The sequence below is a fragment of the Andrena cerasifolii genome, chromosome 4 (genome assembly GCF_050908995.1).
Source record: "Andrena cerasifolii isolate SP2316 chromosome 4, iyAndCera1_principal, whole genome shotgun sequence".
Taxonomy (NCBI): Eukaryota; Metazoa; Arthropoda; class Insecta; order Hymenoptera; family Andrenidae; genus Andrena; species Andrena cerasifolii.
In genome coordinates, this window is record NC_135121.1 from 11,583,180 (window position 1) to 11,604,418 (window position 21,239).

A 21,239-nucleotide genomic window follows, 5' to 3' on the forward strand; every position below is an offset into this window, starting at 1 on the left:
CAATCAACGATTCCCAGGTGACGAGCATGCGTGGCTTAGAATTAGCAAGAGCAGGTGACAGAATGTCGTTCTGTCCACGGGGAGGAGGCCCGGAAGCCTTGAAACGCCTTTAACGAGCGCGAGGAACGAAAGGACCTACGTGGCTGGTCGTCCGCCCCGACTAGTGTTCCTTCTCGAGAATGCTTCCTCGAGAATTTATCGAGAAATTTTATAATTGCTTATTTCTTATTTCTCGAGAAATACTATAACTTTTCGAGAAACTTAAGTCTAGGAAAAATATTTTAAATCTTATTTATTTTCGTGAATGAATGTATTACTACTTAGTTAATCGCGAACGTATAAACACATCTACAATTTATAATACGTCTTATTAATGACATTAGAACCTATATGAATTCCAATAGAAAATCACAGTACAGAAGATTCGATATTATTAACTGCTGAAGGTGCTCTTAAATTCTTATTTAAAAATTTAGAAAAATTGAATACTGAATTAAGTACCTAATGAATTTCTTGTGGCTATTAAAGAAGAAATATAGAAAAGAGGAGATAAGGCTATTGTATCCCGTATAAAATGTTTCGCCTTGCACAAATTTTATATTAAATAAATAAATTTACCAATTATATTTAATATCTATTTTTTCATTTACACAAGTTTTGTATAAATTAGACAGGAATTACCATATAGTTAAAGTTTTCTTGTGTTTTTGATAAATATTATCAACATTATTCCAAAAATATAACTTCTGCAATATTTTTTTCAATATCTCGAGAATTCTCGAGAATTCTCAAGAAATACGATCTCATTTCTGATTTCTCGAGAAACAAAAAATATGGAGAAATCAGGAACACTAGCCCCGACGAATATTGAACTCGAACCTACCATAGAAAAGTCGGGGAGAGTTATTCCGCAAGATCCGAGTCATCGCTTCCTCGGCTGCGAGATAGCGCGAGAACAACTTTCGCAATTTCGACGACCTTGCCGGGAACGATGTTGACCCGCGATCCTCTACCTCTTCCTTAAACTCTCCTCGTCTAACAATCGTCCGTCCGTAAAGGGTGGCGGCCCTTCCCGAGGGAACTTTCCTCCAGGAAGTTCGTATAATTTCCTGAATGACCATACTCGTCGGTCTCCTTAATTTCCATAACTCATTTGGCGGCCGTTCGCTAGCCGAATCTCGGAAACTTCCAGAAGAACTCGCGGCCTACGGTTAGAAGTTGCTCGATGCCGCGACGAGAGGGCCGTGTCGCTGCGAGAAACTTGGTGTACCTTTCAGTTTTCCCGTCTCCAAGATTGAACGGTGAAATACTTGGTGGTAGTCTGCGGGGTCGCGTCGAGTGAAATAACGAGGGAGGGTAAATTATCAAAGCAGAATAATAACCCCAAAACCGTCGAACCAAACGAGCTGATACCTGCATCGAAGGAAACGGAAGGGAAGCAAAAAGTAAAGGGGATTCAATTTGCCCAGACTCGATCCGAAATCAACGAATAATCTCGGGGTTATCAAGCGCAGCGAAAATCCCTTGGAAATGCTCACCTGATAGCGTTGAAGATCTCGTGGAAGCCGGTTCCTTGGTGGCTGCTGACGTCGCAAGTGGGCAGCGGGTGGAGTAGCGGCAAACGATGACAGAGGACGCTGTCGCTGTTCCTCTTGCTGCTCCCGTTGCTATCCCTGTCCCTGTCGTTCTGCGGCAGTGGCCCGTTTCCGGTGGCGGGCGCGGGACCAAGTCCAAGCCCGAGGGGCAGCCGCGGGAGGGTGGCGGGCCTCGTTAAACTGCCGTAGGCTGCCAAAGCACCGCGAGGCAGGGACGAGTAGCAGCGATTAAGGGGTAGCGTGCCAAGGGTGCTGGAGGCGCAGCCGCTGCTTCCGGAGCCGGAGCCGGAGCCCGAACCTACGCAACAATTTCGACCTTCTCATTTCCAAAGTCAGTTAGCCCCAGCAGCAGAAATGCGATCAGGACTCGCGTCGTCCAAGTCGTGGCTGCGTTCGGGAAACTTAGTTTCCCCGCGGAATCGACCTAAATTGCTGGTTAGCAGGGTCTGATTGGACGCTGTCGGTGAACTTTGATTGGGCCGCTAGTCGACTCGGTGCCGTTGCCAATTTTCTCCCCATTCAACGTCCACTCGAATCGCACGACGAACGCCGGCCGATCTAAACAAGAGGTCGGACAGTTTAGAGTTCGCACAAGGGAATCCACGAAAGACCGACGGAATGGTCCGGAGCTCTTTTCACCGTGCAGGGATTTGATGGCTGAGGTGCTGCCTCGCCGCTCCAGGATTCGAGCGCGTTCACCTCCATCTTCTACCGAATGAAATTCCTCGTTCGAACTGAATTCGTCCATGCGCAGTGGAGGAAGTCGCAGCCCCGCAAGGAAGACCGTGAGGTTCCGCGTCGGTGCATGAGCGCGAGCGACGTTAGACCGCATTAGACGAGACACCGCGAGCCCTTAAGCGTGCTCAGCCGAGTTTACTGGCCGTAAAGCCTCCGCCGCGCGGAATTAATATAAACGAAGTGTACAAGCGAGAAAGGTAACGTCGTTGGCTTCCACGTCGGTAAGCGGCTCGTAAAACAAGGGACGGAGTCGGATGCCGGCAGGAAGCGGTTACGAAGGGAACTCTATTAAGGGCCCTCCTCCGTCTCCTCATCGCACTCGAACGCCGCTGCAAGATAATGGCTTCAATGACGAACAATGCGCGCGGACTGTCGTCGCGCGGGTGAACGTACCGCTAGATAAAAGGGCGCATCGTTCGTCAGCCAGTGTCCTGGATTTACGACGCTGCTAGGCCTCGCAAAATCCCCACAATTTCCCTGCGCAGTTGTTCTTCGCTGTTGTCAATTTTACGCACACAATCTCCCGTAAAAACCGCGCCCTTTATTTTTCGAGGATCCTCCAGTCTCTGCCGGATCGCATACTAATAGCCGCAGCGGCGTACAGTCGCGTCGCCGACGATAAAGCTATTCCCGGTTTACGAGCGTAAAATGCACGCGCTTAAAAAGGCGCCGTCAGAAAAATTGCCAAGCCTGCGTTCTGCCTCGCATAGGAGAATCACGATCCGTCGAAATGGACGTTTCATCGCGGAAGAGCGTTCGCCGGCGACTCGATTAGCCCCGGGATCGCGGGGCGTTTAACCCGGAGAGGAGGTATACATGTCGGTAGCGTTTCCGGAAATCGCGCTCGAGTCGCGGAAACGATAATCCTGTTAGAGCCGCAGGCATTTTCGAGGACCGCTGTCCCGCCGCCGGTTTAATTCGCCGCTGGTCCCTGGATTCGAGCGGAGTTAACAAACTCCTTTTTGGACGTGATCTCATAGAGACAGTGGTACGTGCCCGCCGCGGATTACCGGAAATTCGAGAAAGCCGGGCACGCCGATGAATTCTGGAGCGGGAATATTAATTCGCCCGGGGAACTCGTGTAACGTCCCCGGGATCGCTCGTCCGTGGAATTTTTACGAATCCACCCCCTCCGACCGAAATTTCATTAACTCCACGCCGCTGATTCGTTGGCCGCCGTAAGTTTCGCGGACGGGACCTCGTATTAATATTTCTGTTGATTTTACGGGACGGCCGCGCGCGCAACGACCGCCGCACCGTTCTGGGGAAAATGGAGAGCGCCGCTTCCAGCCAGGAAATGAGAGGGCGTCGGTGGAGAACTCGCGCCAGGAATTTCTGCTCGTCGAGCCCTGTTACGGGGAAGGTCCTGGCGGGAACGGTTAGCACGAGCGAGCAGGTAGACGAGAGTAGTGAGCAGACACCGAAATAGGGGTTGGATTGATTATTCGTTACGGCGCCATAGTGGGAATAGCGTTGGAACAAGTCCCGAAACTGGCGGCGATATTGCTTGCTGCTGGCTGCCAGTTACTGGGGCGCGTATTAGCGAAGTGTCGAAACGTCTTTAAAAGGGGCAAGTGGCAATAATACCGTCTACTACTTGTTGCTGCCTGGGAAGAGCAGGAGTGCTACCTCCTTCCACTTGTGCCTGACTAGTTGCGCGTTATTTAATTACTTATCCATTTGATAGATGAAGTAGAATGGTATGTACCGAGTATTACGGTTGTTTAAACGAAAATGGAAACAGTGTTACCAGTTTCCAGTGGCTCGATGAAAGTCGCTGGGAAACGGTTGCCCCGACGTTTTCTTTCCCGAGGAATCAGTTTAACGCGGCTGGTATCGACCAGGCTGTTTTTATCGTACGATCGACGACGAATTTACGCTCGGTGCACGGTGCCTCGCACAAAAACCATTTCCCGTTCTAAAGCGCGGTAATGGCCGTTTCCATCGGCCACGGTACATTGGACAGTATCGTTCTCCCTCGGTCCTGAATCTGATTTAATTCCGACTCGCATCTCAGCACCAACATCGAGTATTCATCTCTCCGAGTTCGTTTAATCCCGTCGAGAGTTCTTTTTTCTTATTATCGTTCCAGTGAATGCCACTCTCGAAGAATTCTGTACGTGTCGCGATTAAATAATTAACTTTCCCCGCGCGATCGATGCCTGATACGTCGACACATTGGCCGAGAGACGTGTCCGCGATTGAAAAACCGGGGGAGGCTTGAATCATCGAACCCGACCGCAAGGTAGAAACGGGTCCCCGCTCGGTTAGGTTTCACGTCGGCCGCGTTTCCGTCTTATTCAAAGCGCAACTCCTCCATCTGCGCGTCTCGTGTTACGCTCGAAACGCGTGCACGAGGAGCGGACACGTGAAACGTGGTCGCGTGTCCACCGGTGGATTAATTACCTGCAACGGTAGCCGCTGGAAGCGCGGCACCGCGGTGACCCGAATGGGATTGCACGGTGGAAAAGGCGGGCACAGGAAAGTGGAAACAATTTATCGGGGAAAATAGCGAAAACCGAACGAGACTTCTCTCGCCCCCGGGCAGCACTCCGACCTGGCTTATGGGGCGGAAACAACTAATCCTGGGGGAAGTAACGGAGTGCTGGATCGTAACTTGCTTAGAGAAATTGCTGGAAAGTAAAAATTGTTCCTTCGCGGTTCATCGAGGTCTCTAAAGCCCTTGCTTCCTCGAATCGACAATGCACCAGTCGCTGTACGAGCTATGGCTATTGCGATGTGTTTCCTATGTAGTTCATTTTCAACCTTGGCGCGGTCGACTAAATGTTAGAGGTAGCTACGTGGGAGCAGCTTGAATAGCGGGCTATTTCTTTAGGAAAATAAATTTTCCTTGGGAATAAATTCTGTACTCTTGCTGGTGCATAAAGGCTGGTTTAAACACGTACAGTAATTTAGCCGAGTAGCGAGTAATTTAATAATTTAGTAATTTAGTAATTTATCGTATGCGGACACTGCATTTTTTTGTGAAACCTAATGAAGGTTTATTTCTGACATAGGTAAGTGTATTTAGGTGTGTATGTATAGATATGTGGGTGGTTGGATTACATAGTTTGCCTTATCGGTACGCTACTTAGTTTTTTAACTTGTATAGTTACTTGTCTCCTGATTAGTCTAGATACGCGGGTTGCATTCTTTATTTTTCTAAAGATGCAGCTTTATTATTTCCATATTTTTCATTAATTTTACTGTTCGAGGGCCGTAGAGTTTGCATTGCCAAACTACATGGTTTATACCTGCACTTTCCTGACTGCATTTACATTTTGAGTTGCTTATGATATTAACGCGAGCGAGAGAGCCAGCTGTGTTACAGTGATCGGCTCTAATTCGATTTATTGTTACAATGAATTTTCTGGACAATTTTTTGCGTGAGTAGGGTAGGGTTGGGCTAAAAGTCCGGCGGGTAAAAAGTCCCGACTTCAAAATCTCTATTCCTAAAAAATGTATCGAGTTTCGCAGTATACTATCTAAAAAGCGAGGAGAAACGGAGGTGACCACCGAGTCGCCAGCCGCTGCTGGACGTTCGTGCGAATTACGCGACGCCTTCGCTATTTTAAATATCGAAAACTAAAAGAAATACGTCGTCTTTATTGTTTTATACGAAGTAAACCACAGTTTAAAAGCGTATCAGCCAAGTACGTTAAGATTGTATGTTCCTTTAGTAACGTGTGCATGATATTGTTTATTGTTGAATGATCATTATTTTCTAACGTATATATCGCAGAAACTACAGAGGTACCATCACGCGACCTCACGAAAGAACAGACATCGGCGTCTCTGTTTGCGTATCACTTGCCCGAGGAACTTGGCGAACTCGGGGCATTAATAACGCGAAGTTTCGAGGCTGGATCGCGAGCGAGCGTTCAGCGATCCCGCATTAACGCGGCCCAGCAAACGCGCCTGTGTTGTTCTTCGACGATGTCAGGGAAGAGCCCGTTAATAGTTCCGGACCAAGGTGCTTCAAGTTCTCCGAGTTACGAGATGTTTGCTTATGCCGCTGGTAACCAGATCGATCGGCAATTTGTAATCAGACAACGCGTTCTCGCGCTAACGAACCGACAATTATTAACTCGCGAGCGCCCGCCTCGCTTTTCACCCGGATTCCAGCCGGAAACAAAATGAATTCTTGCCATTGCAGATCCGAGAGTTCGGAGATTCAAAACGCGCAACTGCGCGCTGCAGTCTCGAATAGCGATGCGCTTGATCGAGAGGAGAGGTGAAAAGGTGTCCGACTTCAAGTGGAGTAGCCCGGTTTTTGCGCGCCGCCGGCACTATTTCACTAAATAACCACTTAAGGCAGATAATGGAAGCACACACGCGGATTAAGGGCTCCCATTTAGCCGAGCAGCGGAACGGGGGCTTGACCCAAATTATCAAAGAACATTACGGGCTCCTGGTGTCGCATCTAAATTCATTCGCTTCCGCTACGCCGAACACCGGGAATAGCAAAGGGGAATAATAAACTGTGCCGAGCATCTTTCCCGCTTAATTCTTTCGCCTCGGATTTCATTAAACTCGGGAATAGCTGGCGTGACGGATCGCAGGGTAATTACGCGATTCGTTAAAAAGAGCACGAAGAAGGGACCGCCGTTTTTCATCCCCCTAACAGTGGCACGGAGGTGTCCGAAATATTTCGTGCCGCGATCGATCTTCGCCCTTCGCCGCTGCAGTCCCATTTCTTGCCTCCCGTGGAATTAATTATCGAACACTGCGAGCTACAGCGAGTCGAACGTCAATTTGTAACGTCGCGGAGATGCAATTTCTCTGCGATGCAATTTCACCTCGCGACTGCTGATACTTATAACCGGATGACGGCTCTACTTTCTACCGACGACAAAGGGGGAGTCTCCTAATTGCGTTATCGTTTCGAATGATAAAGGCCGTTTGGCTCGGCGGGGAGAGGGGCCGTTTCGTTGTGACTGCATCCGAGGAATTGATGTTCCGTAACTAACCGTGCAAAGAAACGGGACAATCGATAGTGGCTATAGGGACCACTCCCGCGTGCAGTCGCTGTTCGAGCACTTTGATGCAGCGCCCTGGTGCAAGAAACACGTTGACCAATAAATCAGGACTGGGCTGTTCGGTGCACAGGCTTCGGGAGGTCATCGGTCATCTGCCAAATTATCCGAAAGTGCTATTGCAACGCCGTTCAATCCTCCTCCGAGAGCTGCAGAAATCTTTGTTCCCCGAAAATCCTGAATTTCCAGAGGAATCGAAGTCCACGCTGGCCCTCTTTCTTTTCCGCCCGGCTACGCCGCTTCCCTGCTCGTAGCTACGTCGTTATCAGGAGATTCATCGAAGCCAGGCACGAAGGGAATTGATTAGAATCTCGTAGCGGAAGCAAATAGGCGTGCTCGGCTACAGGGCAAGCTTTATTGAACCTGGAAGAGCGAGTACCCGACGAGAGATTGCAGTATCCGTTGCGCAGACGTTCGTGGGGCTCGTCGATGTTATTGGGTGCAACTAGATACGCGTGCAAGATACGTCGAAGCTTATTGAGCAGTCCACGACAGACACTCGCGCAAAGAAGAAGAAAACAGGGAGACCGTGTAATTTCAAACGAGCCGCGAAGCAAGAAATTTCAACGTCGACGAGGTTAATCTTATTTAGAATCGCGGGTAATTATTCCCCGTAGGGGCCACTTAGCTGGCGAACCAGCAATTTGACGTTGCTATATTGAAATTGCGGTAACGCGACGATCAATCGACTGTCGCCATAGAGGTGGAAAAGGAAGTCAGGACGATCGCGATCCACTGACAAGGGAACATCTCGAACCCGGAAATTCAAAAGATTCTGAAACTTCGTGAATATGTAGGGAATTTCCTCCTGATTACAACGCAATTTTTGTTTGCTGCTCAAATTCACTCTAAGGGGGTGTAATTGACCCCTGAAAATCCGACTATTTTTCGATTTTCTGTTATAACCTGTGAACTGTAAAATAATTTTTTTGCCAAATGATAGATTTAATTAAAAGAAGTAACTTTTGTCTTGAAACTTTTTTTCTATCTTTTACATTTCGCGAGTTATAACACAAAATCGGAAAATAACCGAATTTTCGGGGGTTAATTTCACCCCCTTCGAGTGAATTTGGGCAGCAAACAAAAGTTGCGTTGTAATCACGAGGAAATCCCCTACGTATTCACAGAGTTTCAGAATTTTTTGAATTTTCGTGTTCGGGATCTTCCCTCGTGAGTGCCTACCATCATGGCTGGCGTGATTTGTGTGGAATGCGTCGAGTATACCACACACGAGATTTTACTGCGTGCGGAATTCACCGTTTGGCATTTTACCATTTTATATTTTTCGAAAGTGTTGAAATTTGATGTTTTAATTTGTACTCTCCCGCCTCCCCCAACTTTCATACTCGAGAAAAATTCGCTCCACCGACTCTGGCTACCGTGAGCCATTTTTCTGTCGTTTAACGAAAATTCGGTAGACACTCAGTAGGAATAACGTTCGCCGATACCCCTGGGAGGGCGAGGAGCGGTGAAACACCGGGAAACAGCGTTCCTCCCAGTGAATCGAAGTTACTCCCCGCCGTCGCACGTATATATCTATCATCGAAGAACAATCCGGAAAAGGGATGGCGGAGAATCGACGAGCTCTCTCGAGGAACCGTCAAACTGAAAGATTTGATTTGTCTACGGCGTTATAGACTCGCCGTCGTCGCCCCGAGAAAAGAGAAAGATTGCTTTCGATTCGACCTCGGGTACGGAAGGAGGATCTTGCGGGACTTCCTTCAGCCCGTCACAAGTAAACTCGATCTACTTGTTATCCGTTTAAAGAAAATAGGGGAAAGACGAAATTCTGATTCGCGCTGCTTTCGGTTCCTCCACCAGTCGCAAACGATCGGAAGATTCTACGGCGGCCTTGAATTCTCAGCGGGAGCCACTTTCACGGTAAGAGCACCGAAAAGATCCTCCAAACTTTGCGCGAACCACCCTTAAAATCACAAACTCTTGCAGAGGGCAGGTGGCGACTGTCGCAGTCCACGAAATACAACCCTCTCGACTCCAAACTGGGTTCAGCGAGGTACTTTAAGCTCTCGTCTTCCGCGAGTCAATCGATTGGCCATTTCAGGGAATCTTGCTGCCCTTTCGATAAGGAGAAACAGAAGTTGCAGCGCTCCTCGTCCGTCGAACAACGTCTTAGAGGTGTGGCTCGGGGGAAATGGCGACGGGGTTGTCTCAGGTGTTTGTAATAGCCGCGACTGCCGAGGAACAGCATGTGCAACACACGCGGGCGTGTTTGCCGGCACCAACCACGACGATAACATCAACCGCGAGACGGTGCACCGTTTGTCTAAGGTCTAAGGCAACGAGACAAGAGGTAGGTCGTGTAGGTTCCTGGGAAACTGGGGAAATCGTTTGAGGGATGCGTAATAGTACTACGAAGCCTACACGCCTATAAAGAAGTGCGTGCCACAGAGGGTTGTTGGGGTGTTTCCAAGGGGACATGGAGAGGAACCGAAATAGTTTCCACTATTTTTCCGGGCGACGATTGCAGTGGATGCAGGCGACCCTTCTGTGTCAAACAGTACTCGAATTTCAACGTCCACTCTGCTGCTCCTCAATTTACGCCCCGGTTCTTGCATCCCACAGGCAGGAAAGCAGTGTTTGTAACCGCCTCGCGCCCTCCCTTTTAGGACAAAGCGCGCTTTAGGAGGACGCGTCCTGAAACGTTAAGATCACTGTCAAGTCTCGCGGATGTCCGCAGCTCTTTCGCCGAATTCACTCGTGCGTGCCCATTGGAGGACAGAGTCCTCATCGGGTTCAGTCCGCGAGGGTCGAATGCAAGGATGTGGGTGGAGAGAGAAGGTTTGAACAAGGGTGGTAACAAAGGACCCACAGGGTCTACCGGCGATGATTAATACGTTATTTGCGAGCGGAAATTCAGTTGGAAAGTGTCGTTTGCACGGAGGCACCGCGTATAAACCACCCCTGTAGGACGTAGTTCATCTTCCTCGGGAAGACAAGTCAGGAGTTATTATTATCCCGGAGGAAAACATCCCGGCGATTTATTCCGTCAAGGCTGCTGCGATTTTTCCCTCCCCTTGGCCCGTATAAACAGGAGGGCTGCGGCAGGAAACGGCGATCTTATCGGGGGGCTCCGTCAAATGAGGAAAACTCGCCCGAGAACTAGGGTCGATCGTAAAGTTGATTCTCCCGATTGGAGGTTTACGAGCGACTCCGCGATCCACCGCAAGGCTTTCCCATAATCGGAGCCGTTCGATCGTCGGACTTCCTGCTGGAAACTCGACGACACGATCGATCGCGATTAGCATCGACCAACTTTCCTCCTTTAGAACTCCCCCGGAAGCGCTGATTACCCTGCCGCTTTGATTGAGTCGCAATTATCGCCGCTGGAGAATCCGCTCTATGTTCCTTAGCAATCTTCCCCCGTCTAATGTTTATCTATCAAACGATTCACCGGGATTGTCGCCATATAGTCATTCAAAAAACTAGAAAAAAATGTACAGCGCAAGATGGAATAATTATCCTTTACGCCAGGATGACTCGTAAGCGATGTCGATGTCAGCGGCTGAGATATTTCGATTCTTACTACTACTTCCTCTGAATTTGGATAGCAGGGAGGTATTTGGAGTAAGAATGCCACGAACGATTCTCCAGCCGAGGAAGGCGTTCCACATAGCCCAGAAATGAAACGGCGAAACTAATTCCGACGTAAATTGGAGAATGTCCCGCGATATACGTTATCCAGGACAAATCGCTGTATTAGACAGTTGGCTCCTCGGGCTCGCAGTTTCGCTGAGGAGAGAAGCCAGCCAGCTTCATAAATTGAACGTCGTCCCTTTTCCGCCCTTGCGCGCCACGTAGCCACGGTAACTCGGGGCAAATGGTACGGCTTAAAGTTCGAAAGGGCTGAAGTTTCGTTCTCGCGCGCGATGTAAAACGCCGCGGGAACTTGCGCGCCCCGAATCGCGCGCTCCAGGCCGGAAGCTGCTCTAATTCCAACTTTCTAATTCCGAGGCCGTGCCCAGCTAATGGTCCCCGTGTTGCGTTCGCTGCTCCTGGACAGCGCGCTCGTTAAGGGTCCACATTCCTGTGCTGCTCGGTCTGCCGATTGCTTTTTCGTCCACACCCCTTCGATACTTCGCTCGGTAATCGATCTTTCGAAATTGGTCGTTGAGTATTCGTTTGATCTACGATCAAACGCGTTTCGATTGCAGCCCACCGAATTGTACCCCGATCGCAATAAATCCCGTCGCACCATCGCGGAAATTGACCTTAATGGCGTTCGATGTCGAACCGCGTTGACGAAGTGGTGCGCGCAAAAGTTTAAAATAGCCCGCTCCGCTTTTTCTCTGCTACGGCCGGCTAATTCGTCGATCAAACAGAGCCGGGGAATTTCGGGGTCGTTTGTCCCCGCGTGATCATTAATCCGGCCCGTCTTAAGCCCTGGGGCTTCGTTAAGCTCACGCTCGCGATTATGCGTGTTGATCGAGTGACCGATGAACCGTGCGCCCGTCAAGTTGAAGCTCCTCCTATCTAATCCAGCCTTTAGGGAAGCCCCGACGCACGCGTGCAAACTAAGATCGTTCCGTTCGCGTTCACCGGAGTTCATCGATCAAAGATTACCAACAGCAAAAGAAGCAGAATTGAAAGGCAAAAGTGCATGCAGCGGAAATAGTCTACAAAGAAAAAACCGAGGCCCGTGTTCGAAACGAGTGCAAAGGTACTTTTAGGCGTCCCGTTTCTATAACCGCACCTTTTCTGGCAGCTGTTTCTTCCAAACGAGACCGTCCGCTTCGAACACAGGCCCTCGATGACGAAAGACGAAACGACGCAAACGAGACGGCGAAAGGAAAGGAACAAAAAAAAAAGAGTAACGGCAAGGTTTTACCCATACTGATTCCAGAGCTGGACGGATCCTCGTTCTTGGCGCCCCAGCTGCCGGCCAGGTTCAGCGCCAGCAACGGCCTCTCCTTCAGCAATTCGGCGACGGAGGCCAGGCCCTCGCAGCCGCAGCCCAAATGGGGCAAGTGCAGCGCTTGCACTTGAACGCAGCCACGAAGAGCATCGCAGACCCGGGACACTTGCTCGCCCGACAGATTCATGTCGAGGACCAGCCGTGCCAGGCTGGTCGACGCGTGACTCAGTCCACGGCAAAGGGCGTTCACCACACACTCCAGCCTGAAACAACCGATCGATGCCTCTGTTTGTTACAAATACCTACATTGTCCCTGTCCAGACTCGATAATTCCAGCTGGACTGGGTCACATTGCAGCTGAATCGCCATTGTTACAGGTTCGCGTGATATTTTGCTGGTTCTACCTTCTAGCAGAGTTCTTACCTCTTCACTGATTGCAGAACGTAGGTTGCGTAGTGAATTTTAAAACAACGAATGGACACACGAATTTTGAGGAGGAGGTAAAAGGCGATTCTGGCTTCCGTAAACGGAGGGATATAGGTAGGGTTGCTTTGCGTCAATGTAGATCGCCGATAGCATTCGGTAGCGATCTAGATTCTGCAGTTTCGCGAGCGGGGCCGAGAATGTGGTGTTTCTAGAGTGAAGGAACCGCTGCAGTTTTCCTGGCAACGTTTCGCAAGCATCGCAGTTTCCATCATCAGTGGCTGCTTGACACACTGTTACCGATACGCGGAACTGCAGTGTTTGCGAAATGCCGGGCGAAGAAGCTGAAAATGTGGCCGGGATTCGCGGATCAATAGGAACAAGTTTGACAGAGGCGACCTACATAACCGGGTCATCGTGCTGTCGAGGGAGGGAGTATCGACAAAAACCTTTCAAATTCCGTTCAGTATCGATATTTCTCATCGCGTCGGTCGGCCATAAATCCACTTGGAGAGTTGGAGAATGCATTTTTCGCCAGCCGCTTCTTTACAACTCTCGAGTGGCCCCTCCATGTAAATTTGCTCAAGACGCGAGTCGGCCAGCGCTTGTACCCACGGTGGATTTATGCATGTATAATGCCCGCTCCGCTGTCTATTCGCTATTATTTCGAGAGGCAGCTCGCGCGCGTGTGTGCAACGGTTATGCAAAACCGACTGCAGTCGCTTCTCCTGGGAGAATTGCAAACGAGAGTCTGGATTTTCTCCGACGTTACACGCTCGCGGGGGGGGGCAAGCCCGCTCAGGATTTTTACGGCGAGCGATAAGCAACGCGGGCAACGGCAGGGCGCGCAGTTTCGGGCGAGGGATCAAAAAGAAATTTTTACCACGCTTCTCTGCCGCCCGTTGTGCGCGACATACCGTCGAAGAGCGTTATTACAATTTGCAACGGGAAAACAAACGCCTAGGCTCTGTCGTAAATAACCGGCCGTGCATATTCATGAGTGGTTATATTCGAGCAAATAAAGCGCCGCGCCGCCTTCGATTTCGATATATTCGAAATTAAAATAACGGGGGGAACGCGTTTTCGAAGTTAATTAAAGTATGCGAAGCTGTTATTGTTCGCGTCCGAGCGGCGCGACCGAGTAACGATACAATTTTAACGAACGATCAAATAACTCGCGAATCGAGGGCTTTGTTTAAAAAGGCACAAAGTAAACAGCGAACGGGAGATGGTCGGACGTTCCTGTTTTTAACGTTCACTGGTGTATCTATTCGTGAAACGACAGTCAGTCATTTTTCGATGGGTTTAAGCGAATGTGTATGGAGATCGGGAGCTCGGCTGACCAAGTACGTCTACTACCACTTGTCGGTAGAAAAACAACGTGATCATGTAAATTCAGTAGCCTCTGTGGTTTCATTTGGAGGTTGACAGATGTGTTTACCAGTGGAATAATCGCGGGATTACTTTTCCAACAAGAATTTCACTCTCCATTGCGTTTGTATCTGAAGACAGAGGACAGGGCTGACCAAACACATCTGCTATCGCTCGCGCAGATGAATACAACGTAAACAACCCAGTTCCGGCCCCGGTTTTTGTCGTTAACAGATGTATATTCGGGGTATAACCGGGCGCTCAATTTTCCGCTCCGAAATCCATTTTCCACCGCGCCGAAGAGCTCATATTTGAATATCGAGAGCTCGTCTGACCAAGCACGTCCGCTATCACTTGCACGCACCAGCACTGGAAATATTCCGTCAGCTGTCACTGTCCGTTCATTTCGACCACGATTTTATGGAACGGAGCCACTTCATCAATGTCAGTAATGTCACCGGAGTCCAAAATTCTGAGGAACTCATCGATGGTGTCTATAGAACATATCTATAATGAGCTTCCACTCAGAAGGGTACAAATTAGAGCTCTTACTATCCGGATATCCGAGTATCCGGATTGATCGTTATAACTCGAAATCCGGATCTGAGTATCCGGATATCCGTACTTGGATCCGAGTATCCGAGTACCCGGTTTCGGATATTTTATCATCATGGCTGATTTCTTTATATCGATTCTAATTAAAGAGAGCAAGTATAACTGAAGTGATTAAAACAAGAAATGGAATGGGAATTATATTAATATATTATTTACAGTTATACATACACACTAAGATAATAACTTCCTATTTTGCTATGAAAAAAACAAGTTTATTTACATTTTCCGGTGACAAAAATGATCTTTTGGTGGTTAAAATATTATCCGCCGTAAAGAAGACCCTTTCCGAAGTTACTGATGTTGCAGGTATGCACACATGGATATTTTTTTGTTATGGAAGCCATTTTTGGAAATTTAATTTAGTCTTAACTTCCCTTAAATACTTGGGTACTCGAATCTAAATTAAATAAGTATCCGGATATCCGAATATACATTTTGTGGGTGTCCGAGTACTCGGATACTCAAGACTCAGATACTGAAGACTCGGATATCCGTAAATCCGAGAAATAGTAAGAGCCCTAGTACAAATGCGTACGATCGTGTTTATTTTCCAGGGTCCTGATTACACTTCGCAATCCAAGGCCATTCTCGACTCTGTAGTACATTCGAGAGTTATAAAATTTTCCATACCCTTTTTTCTTGGAACCATCCAGAGTTGGAGGTCCCACGGAAAGGTTCTTACCATTTAAACAGTGCATTAGCGTGCCTCGTAACACGGCGTCTGCCAAGAAGGAAAATCTTGTCCGGCCATAAAGAGGTAAGCGAAAGAATTTATTCGTCCTAAGGGTGCCAGCAGCGTCCTCCCTTGACGTCGCCTATTCAAACGAGGAAAGGCAAGCCGTTCCGTGGAAGCCGAGGGGGGGAAAAGTAATTTTCGTGTTCACCACGCGGCCGTTAATTGCGCGAAAGCACAGCGGTTCCCAACAAAGCAGAGAGTTTTCTGCATTGCGCGTATCGACTGGTTACCCGCTAGACGTTTTCGTAATTTTCCGCCGATACAATCGGACCGGACGCGCGAGGAATCCCTCGAAAGCAGCGGAGAACGAAATTGCAGGGCAATCGAGAGAGCAGAACAAGCCGTGAAGCACATTGCGGCCCCCTTTAGGGCGGCGCGGCTGTTCGTGTTTCCTTTTCGCCCCTTCGTTCGGCGCACTCGACGTGGCTGAGCAGCGAGCGGGAGGACTCCTCGTATCTGTGTTCGATCCATCGATCGGTCGGCGCTCTTTCTCGCCTGCTCATCTCCTGGGAGACCGCGGGCCAATTTTGAGTGGTTCTCGCCGAGGGCGGAGAAGCGACGGAACAGACACGCCGGGAAATAGAGCGGAGAAAGGGGGGGGGGGTAAGAGCGTCTGGATGCGCAACAATGAGCTGGCGGGTCGAGAATGTTCCGCCTCGAGGCAAATGCTAGTTAGATGTCCCCATCTCCCTTCGTCCCTTTTCCCGGTTCGCCACGTGTTCGCGCGGACTTTTTCTCTTGTATTGGATTCTGCTTTAGGCGCGCGTTCAGCGAATTAATTAATTGATGGAGGGTGCACACGGACGCGCTCCATTCCACAGAGTTAGTGCGATAACTTGAGGAATGTATATTGTAGAGTGGGGGTAGCCTGAGCTCGTCTTGGGTTCACTGTAGCAGAAGTGTTAGATGTTGTTGGGCTTTCGGACAAGGTTCACACTCTCTGCGTAGTTCACGGTATTAAGTAAATAAACGCCTTTGTGCCAACTGTATAGCGCTAAGAGTGTATTATTACCCGTACATACGTACAGCAGTTGGCATCCAGAGCTTTTAGGGTGTCGCGTGTTCTTTTACCCTCCTAGGAAGCCGTGGGAAACAAGAGAGGCTAATAAGGCAAGATAGAGAAATTATAGACCCGAGGTGCAGTAAAAAAGATTCACGGTGTGTAATTAGAGGAAGAGATGGAAATAAGATTAAAGGAGGGGACAGCAATTTGATTGCAGTCTCGGGTCGCTGTTTTCCGAGGACGAATGGCGTCAAAGTGTTCCGAAGCCGAGCTCCCGCTGCGAGGGAGATTCCGCGCCGCGCCCCCGAGCGCAAACTTCACGAAAAGTCCGAAAACTTTCAACGCCCGGAGACAAAAGTAAAAGGAGCAATAGAGGGAATCGCGGCGGGCGAACGAAAGAGAGGTGGGCGAGAAAAAAAATGACGGCATTAAAGGGAAAGAAACACGACGCGAATGGAGAGAGATAGAAAGGCGGGAAAAGAAACGAAGGACTGAAGGAAGCGGAAGAGAGGAGAGTCTGGTGGGGGGGGGGGGGGGTAAGAAAAAGTAGACAGAGAGGTCTCCGTATCTCGTCCAGCGTTCAGCTATGAAAACCACCCCCGCCGTCCTCCTTAATTTTTCGCCACGGGCCACGGCGTTGGCCCTTCACGACCCTCGAACAGCCCCTGAAAAAAGCTCCCCCCATTCTTCCGCGGCATATTGTTCCACCACTTTCTCGACTTTTTCTCTGCTGCGACTTTGTGCAGCCGCGATTCAACCCCTCTTGGCGGTTGCTCATTGTTACACCGCTCTTGTTGCCGCGTTTCCAGAGAAGGGGGCGTGTGTTCGCCGGCGGGCCGGGTCGCGTCGTGCTTTGAATATCGAATTCCGGCCTTTTCGCCAGCCGCGGGGCCACGCGTGAAAAAAACTGACGGAGATGTATATATTTTCGGTCGCCGAGGAAGCTTCATCGCCTTGGAGTGTTCAGTCGCGGTGAGCTAGCAGGGGAGGATTGAAAATGCCTCGAAATTTCTCGCCAGTCACCCCCCTGCGTTGTAATTCAGTCACTGCTGCCGCTTCTGTCTTCGATGTCTTGAAATTTCATAGTTTCGACGACAACTTAGCGTTTATTAAACTATCGTGTCGCCTTAAGCGGGCCGTCTCATTGGGCCTTGAAGTGTGCGCGTGCGCTCGCACAAGCTAGGAAAAGCGTGCACGTATACGGAATGTAGTAAACAAACCGTTTCAACCAACTTTCGTCCTGGAATCGGCACGAAGGAAGTTTTTGAGGGTATAGTTGCCTGGTCTGGTGCGTTTCAATGCTAATAAGCACCGTACGTTGAAATAACAATGAATTTATGACTCGAGAAATGGATTTAATTTTACTTGAAACGCCACGGATGAATCAGTTTATTCGACGGGAATTCATCCGTCGGCCACAAATAATTTGTTTAATCGAAGGCCTTCGTTCTTGAGGTCCCCGAAGCTCGAGCCGAGCGACGATGTATCACCGATTATGAAGAAACAGAATTTCTTTAGTTTTCATCTTATCAATATGAAAGCGATTCTGCCGATTAAATTGACAGAAAATAATTTAAATCGGACTGCTTTGAACGACACGGGCTTTCAATTCTGCAAATAAATTTTATGTGTAATATCGTTAATAATGATAGTTCAAATTGTCAGGTTTGGTATCTTTTCAGCTTTCCTTCTTACACTCCCGGACCTCTCTATCTTTCATTATTGCTACGTTCAGCGAGACTTTGACGCTAGACGCAGCTCTCGTGCTGTATTCCTTCAAGACTTCTCGATAAAAAGATAGAACTCTGTGTCAACAGCGCGGCAGAGACAGAGAGAACAGAACATGTGGCAACTGTGCGTAAAAAATTTGTCTACCCAGAGTACCGGGAGATGTCACCTCTGTACAAGTTCTTTGTATCGACCGCAGTAGTTTCATTAAGGTCCATTTGTTTACTGGGGATGCTTCGATCGATTCCGACCATAACAAAAGTGAGACGGCCCCCTTAATAACGCAGGTATTGGATGTTCCACTTGCATTTCATTTGGGCTATCTTCAGGGCATAGTTGAACAGGGAAAGGGTAAAGTGGAACACCTTTGTTTCGTCGGATCCACGATATTTCTCTCTCGAGAGACGTATCATCCCCCACGGCAAGTCAACATTTCCTGCGACATCATTTGCAATTTGAACGGTGCCTTCCGCTCCAATGAATAAACGACGCCCCGCCGGCGCCAGCGTCTTCTTGTGCCGCCCTCAGGATAAATAAACAAACTTCCTGGTCCAAGGGGCTGAGAGCGGTGTGCAATTTTCAATTTCGTTTTACCGTGGCGCACTTTAAAACTTTGTCCCCGTTAATATTCAAACCTTCCGAGATCTGCTTACGTTCACATCGCAGTCTCCCCCATCTCAACTAATGGCGAGCAATCGCGAGTAATAAAATGATCAAAAAGCAGTGAACTTCTCTATCGAATTCTCCCTCGGAAACTTACCGCTTTGCCTCGTTTGTAAGGGAAGACTGCCTTTAACCCCACGCCTTTTCCAGTTTCCCTCTTTCAATCTCGACTCCGCGACACAGGGCAAGTGGCCCAAGTGGCGGGATATTTCGGAATTATCCTTGTGGCTCCACGCAATTGCGCTCCGAGCTTCGATTTCTCTAAGCGGGGGTGTGCAAATCCCTCCGTTCTGTTGCAAAAAAATCCTGGAAACCAGGTCTCCTGACACGGCCAATATAAACGAGCGCGCGAGAACCCAGAGCGGTTATGCAAATGCGGCCTCGAGCCACCCCGCCACCCCCTGCGTATGTGTTCCCAGTCGCTTCGCGGGGTAAACACGCTCTTCTTTCCCATCCCACTGTTCCACGCTACGAGCCAGAGTAAATATCTTCTTCCCTGTCACGCGACAGCAGGGTAAACTTTTTAATTTACTTTCTGACCACCGCTCAATGTAAGGATCGCCGCAGAGAACACGGAGGTATGACGGCCAGAGTGAAGAATTCATCGCAACGCGTACGATCCCTTCTCACTTTCAAGCTGATTAGAAGAAGCCTCGCCATTCCTAGAGCGTTCGTTCAACCACTTCAGAAACACTCCGTGTATTTTCACTCGGCGCGGAAGTTTCCGTTCCCCGAGGCAAGTTAAAAATTGATCTATTTGCGTGTCCAGTGTACACGGGCCCTTTTTCCAGGGTAAACTTCTTTAATCCACTTTCCGATATTGCCCAACGTTCGCGCAGACGGTTTTTGCCTCGCCAGCTTAACGAGTGTTTCACTTTAACCCGGCGGCCCCTCGAAAACTTCCCGTTGCGTTGCAATGTTATTGCGTCTCGCGCAGACCTTCTGCCCCCGGTCCCCGAACCCCGCGTTATTTTAAGATCGACACAATGGAAGCCTGGCCTTTCATCATCTGGCAATTTTGCCGGGCCCTCGTGCCCCGTGAACTCAAACGTGTCAAGGGCACTCCGAGATTTCCCCGTGTTTTCCCGGGGATCCAGCCGGAGGGAAGCAATAACGACGAGTATCGGGGAAAGTTTTCGGTCTCGTGCTGTCGTCGTCGGTGCCCGTGCAAATATAGAGGGTCGGATGCGGCGCGAAATGAGTTTTTAGTTGAAGGGTGTATGAAAGAAGCGGGAACACCATATAGAGTCGCGCTATCGTAATGGAAACCAGCGGATATCTCGGGAAAAATTCGATTCGACGGTAACTCGAAACATTCTATGGAGTTTCCTAACTATAAAGTTAATTGCGAACCATCAGCAACTGACAATCAGTGATCCGTTCACACTTTAAACCTAATCTCGTTACGATTAACATCACTGACCTGTCGTGAGCAGCTTCCTCCAGGCAAGTGATGACCAGCTCGAAGTCGTTGAGCTTCTTCTTGCCCAGCACGCTCTTCAAGTGGCCAGCGAGCCTCTGCGCCTCGTCGGCAGGGAACTCCTGGCCGAGCAGCGACGTGATCCTGACGAGCTTCACGCTCTCGTTGCCAGCCAGGGCCTCGAAGAAGTCGTCCAGGTACCTCGGATCCGATCCCCTCTCCACTTGGAACACCACCTCGAGGGCTTCCAGGGTGCAGGCCGGGCTCTCGAGGATTCTAGCCCAGCCCTCGAGCTCGAGGGGCGAGGTGTGGACCAGCGGCGCGGGTGGTCTCTCGTTGGGCGCTGGTCCGAAGCCGGGACCAGCTCCGACTAATCTGCACACAGCGGAGATGTTCCCGTCGGATGCACCGGCCGCCTTCAGCAGCGAGAACACAGTTCGAGGCGGTACCTCCAGCGGGCAGAGTTGATTTAGAATCAGGTGAGTTTTGGGTCCCAATAGTCCAGCCAGGTGGCTGATGATGCCCGACGGCAGGCCCTCCAGCTCCCTTCGAAGTATGTTCGCGTATTGGGCGACGGAGGTCAAGTAGTATGCGGCCAGGAACTCGGCCACAGCCATGTGGACTGGCGTGTAGAGGTCTGGCTTGCGTCGTTGCCCGAAGGTCAGCCCCTTGGTCAGCAAGCCTAGCCTGGTGACCTCGATGCCGCCACCCCGGGCTCTCAATTCCGCCTCCGTGTAGCAGCATCTGCCTTCCCTCAGCGCGGCCAGTGACAGCTTCCCGAAATCCTCCAGTCGCTTCCTGCAGTGGCCTGGAATCTCCTCGTTATAGGGCACCGGTGGGTCCAAGCTCCTCTTTACGATGCACTTCACCGCGGCTTGGACCAGCGCGCTAGTCTCCGTCGGCAAACTGCCGGAGTCCTGGGGAAACGAGACGGTTGCACTTTCAAACAGTCCTTTTTATGGGCTCCCAGACCTTTTTACGCCGCAGCCGGCTGAACGAAGGGCGCTTTTACTGCCAGTCTCTTAACAAATTGCGACC

At 49.7% G+C, this 21,239-nt stretch overlaps 1 protein-coding gene across 4 annotated transcripts in view; it reads right to left on the reverse strand.

The window, feature by feature from the left end:
• Window positions 1-21,239, reverse strand: part of LOC143367812 (uncharacterized) — a 176,502-nt gene that overhangs the window by 18,944 nt on the left and 136,319 nt on the right. For 3 of the 4 annotated variants that reach the window (XM_076809989.1, XM_076809993.1, XM_076809992.1), the window contains exons 6-8: window positions 20,205-21,118; window positions 12,216-12,505; window positions 1,539-1,893 (exon numbers count right to left, since the gene is read on the reverse strand). In XM_076809989.1, coding sequence (XP_076666104.1) covers window positions 1,539-1,893; window positions 12,216-12,505; window positions 20,205-21,118 — 1,559 coding nt within the window. The remainder of the gene's footprint in view (window positions 1-1,538; window positions 1,894-12,215; window positions 12,506-20,204; window positions 21,119-21,239) is intronic. The other variant, XM_076809990.1, reaches the window with a different exon arrangement.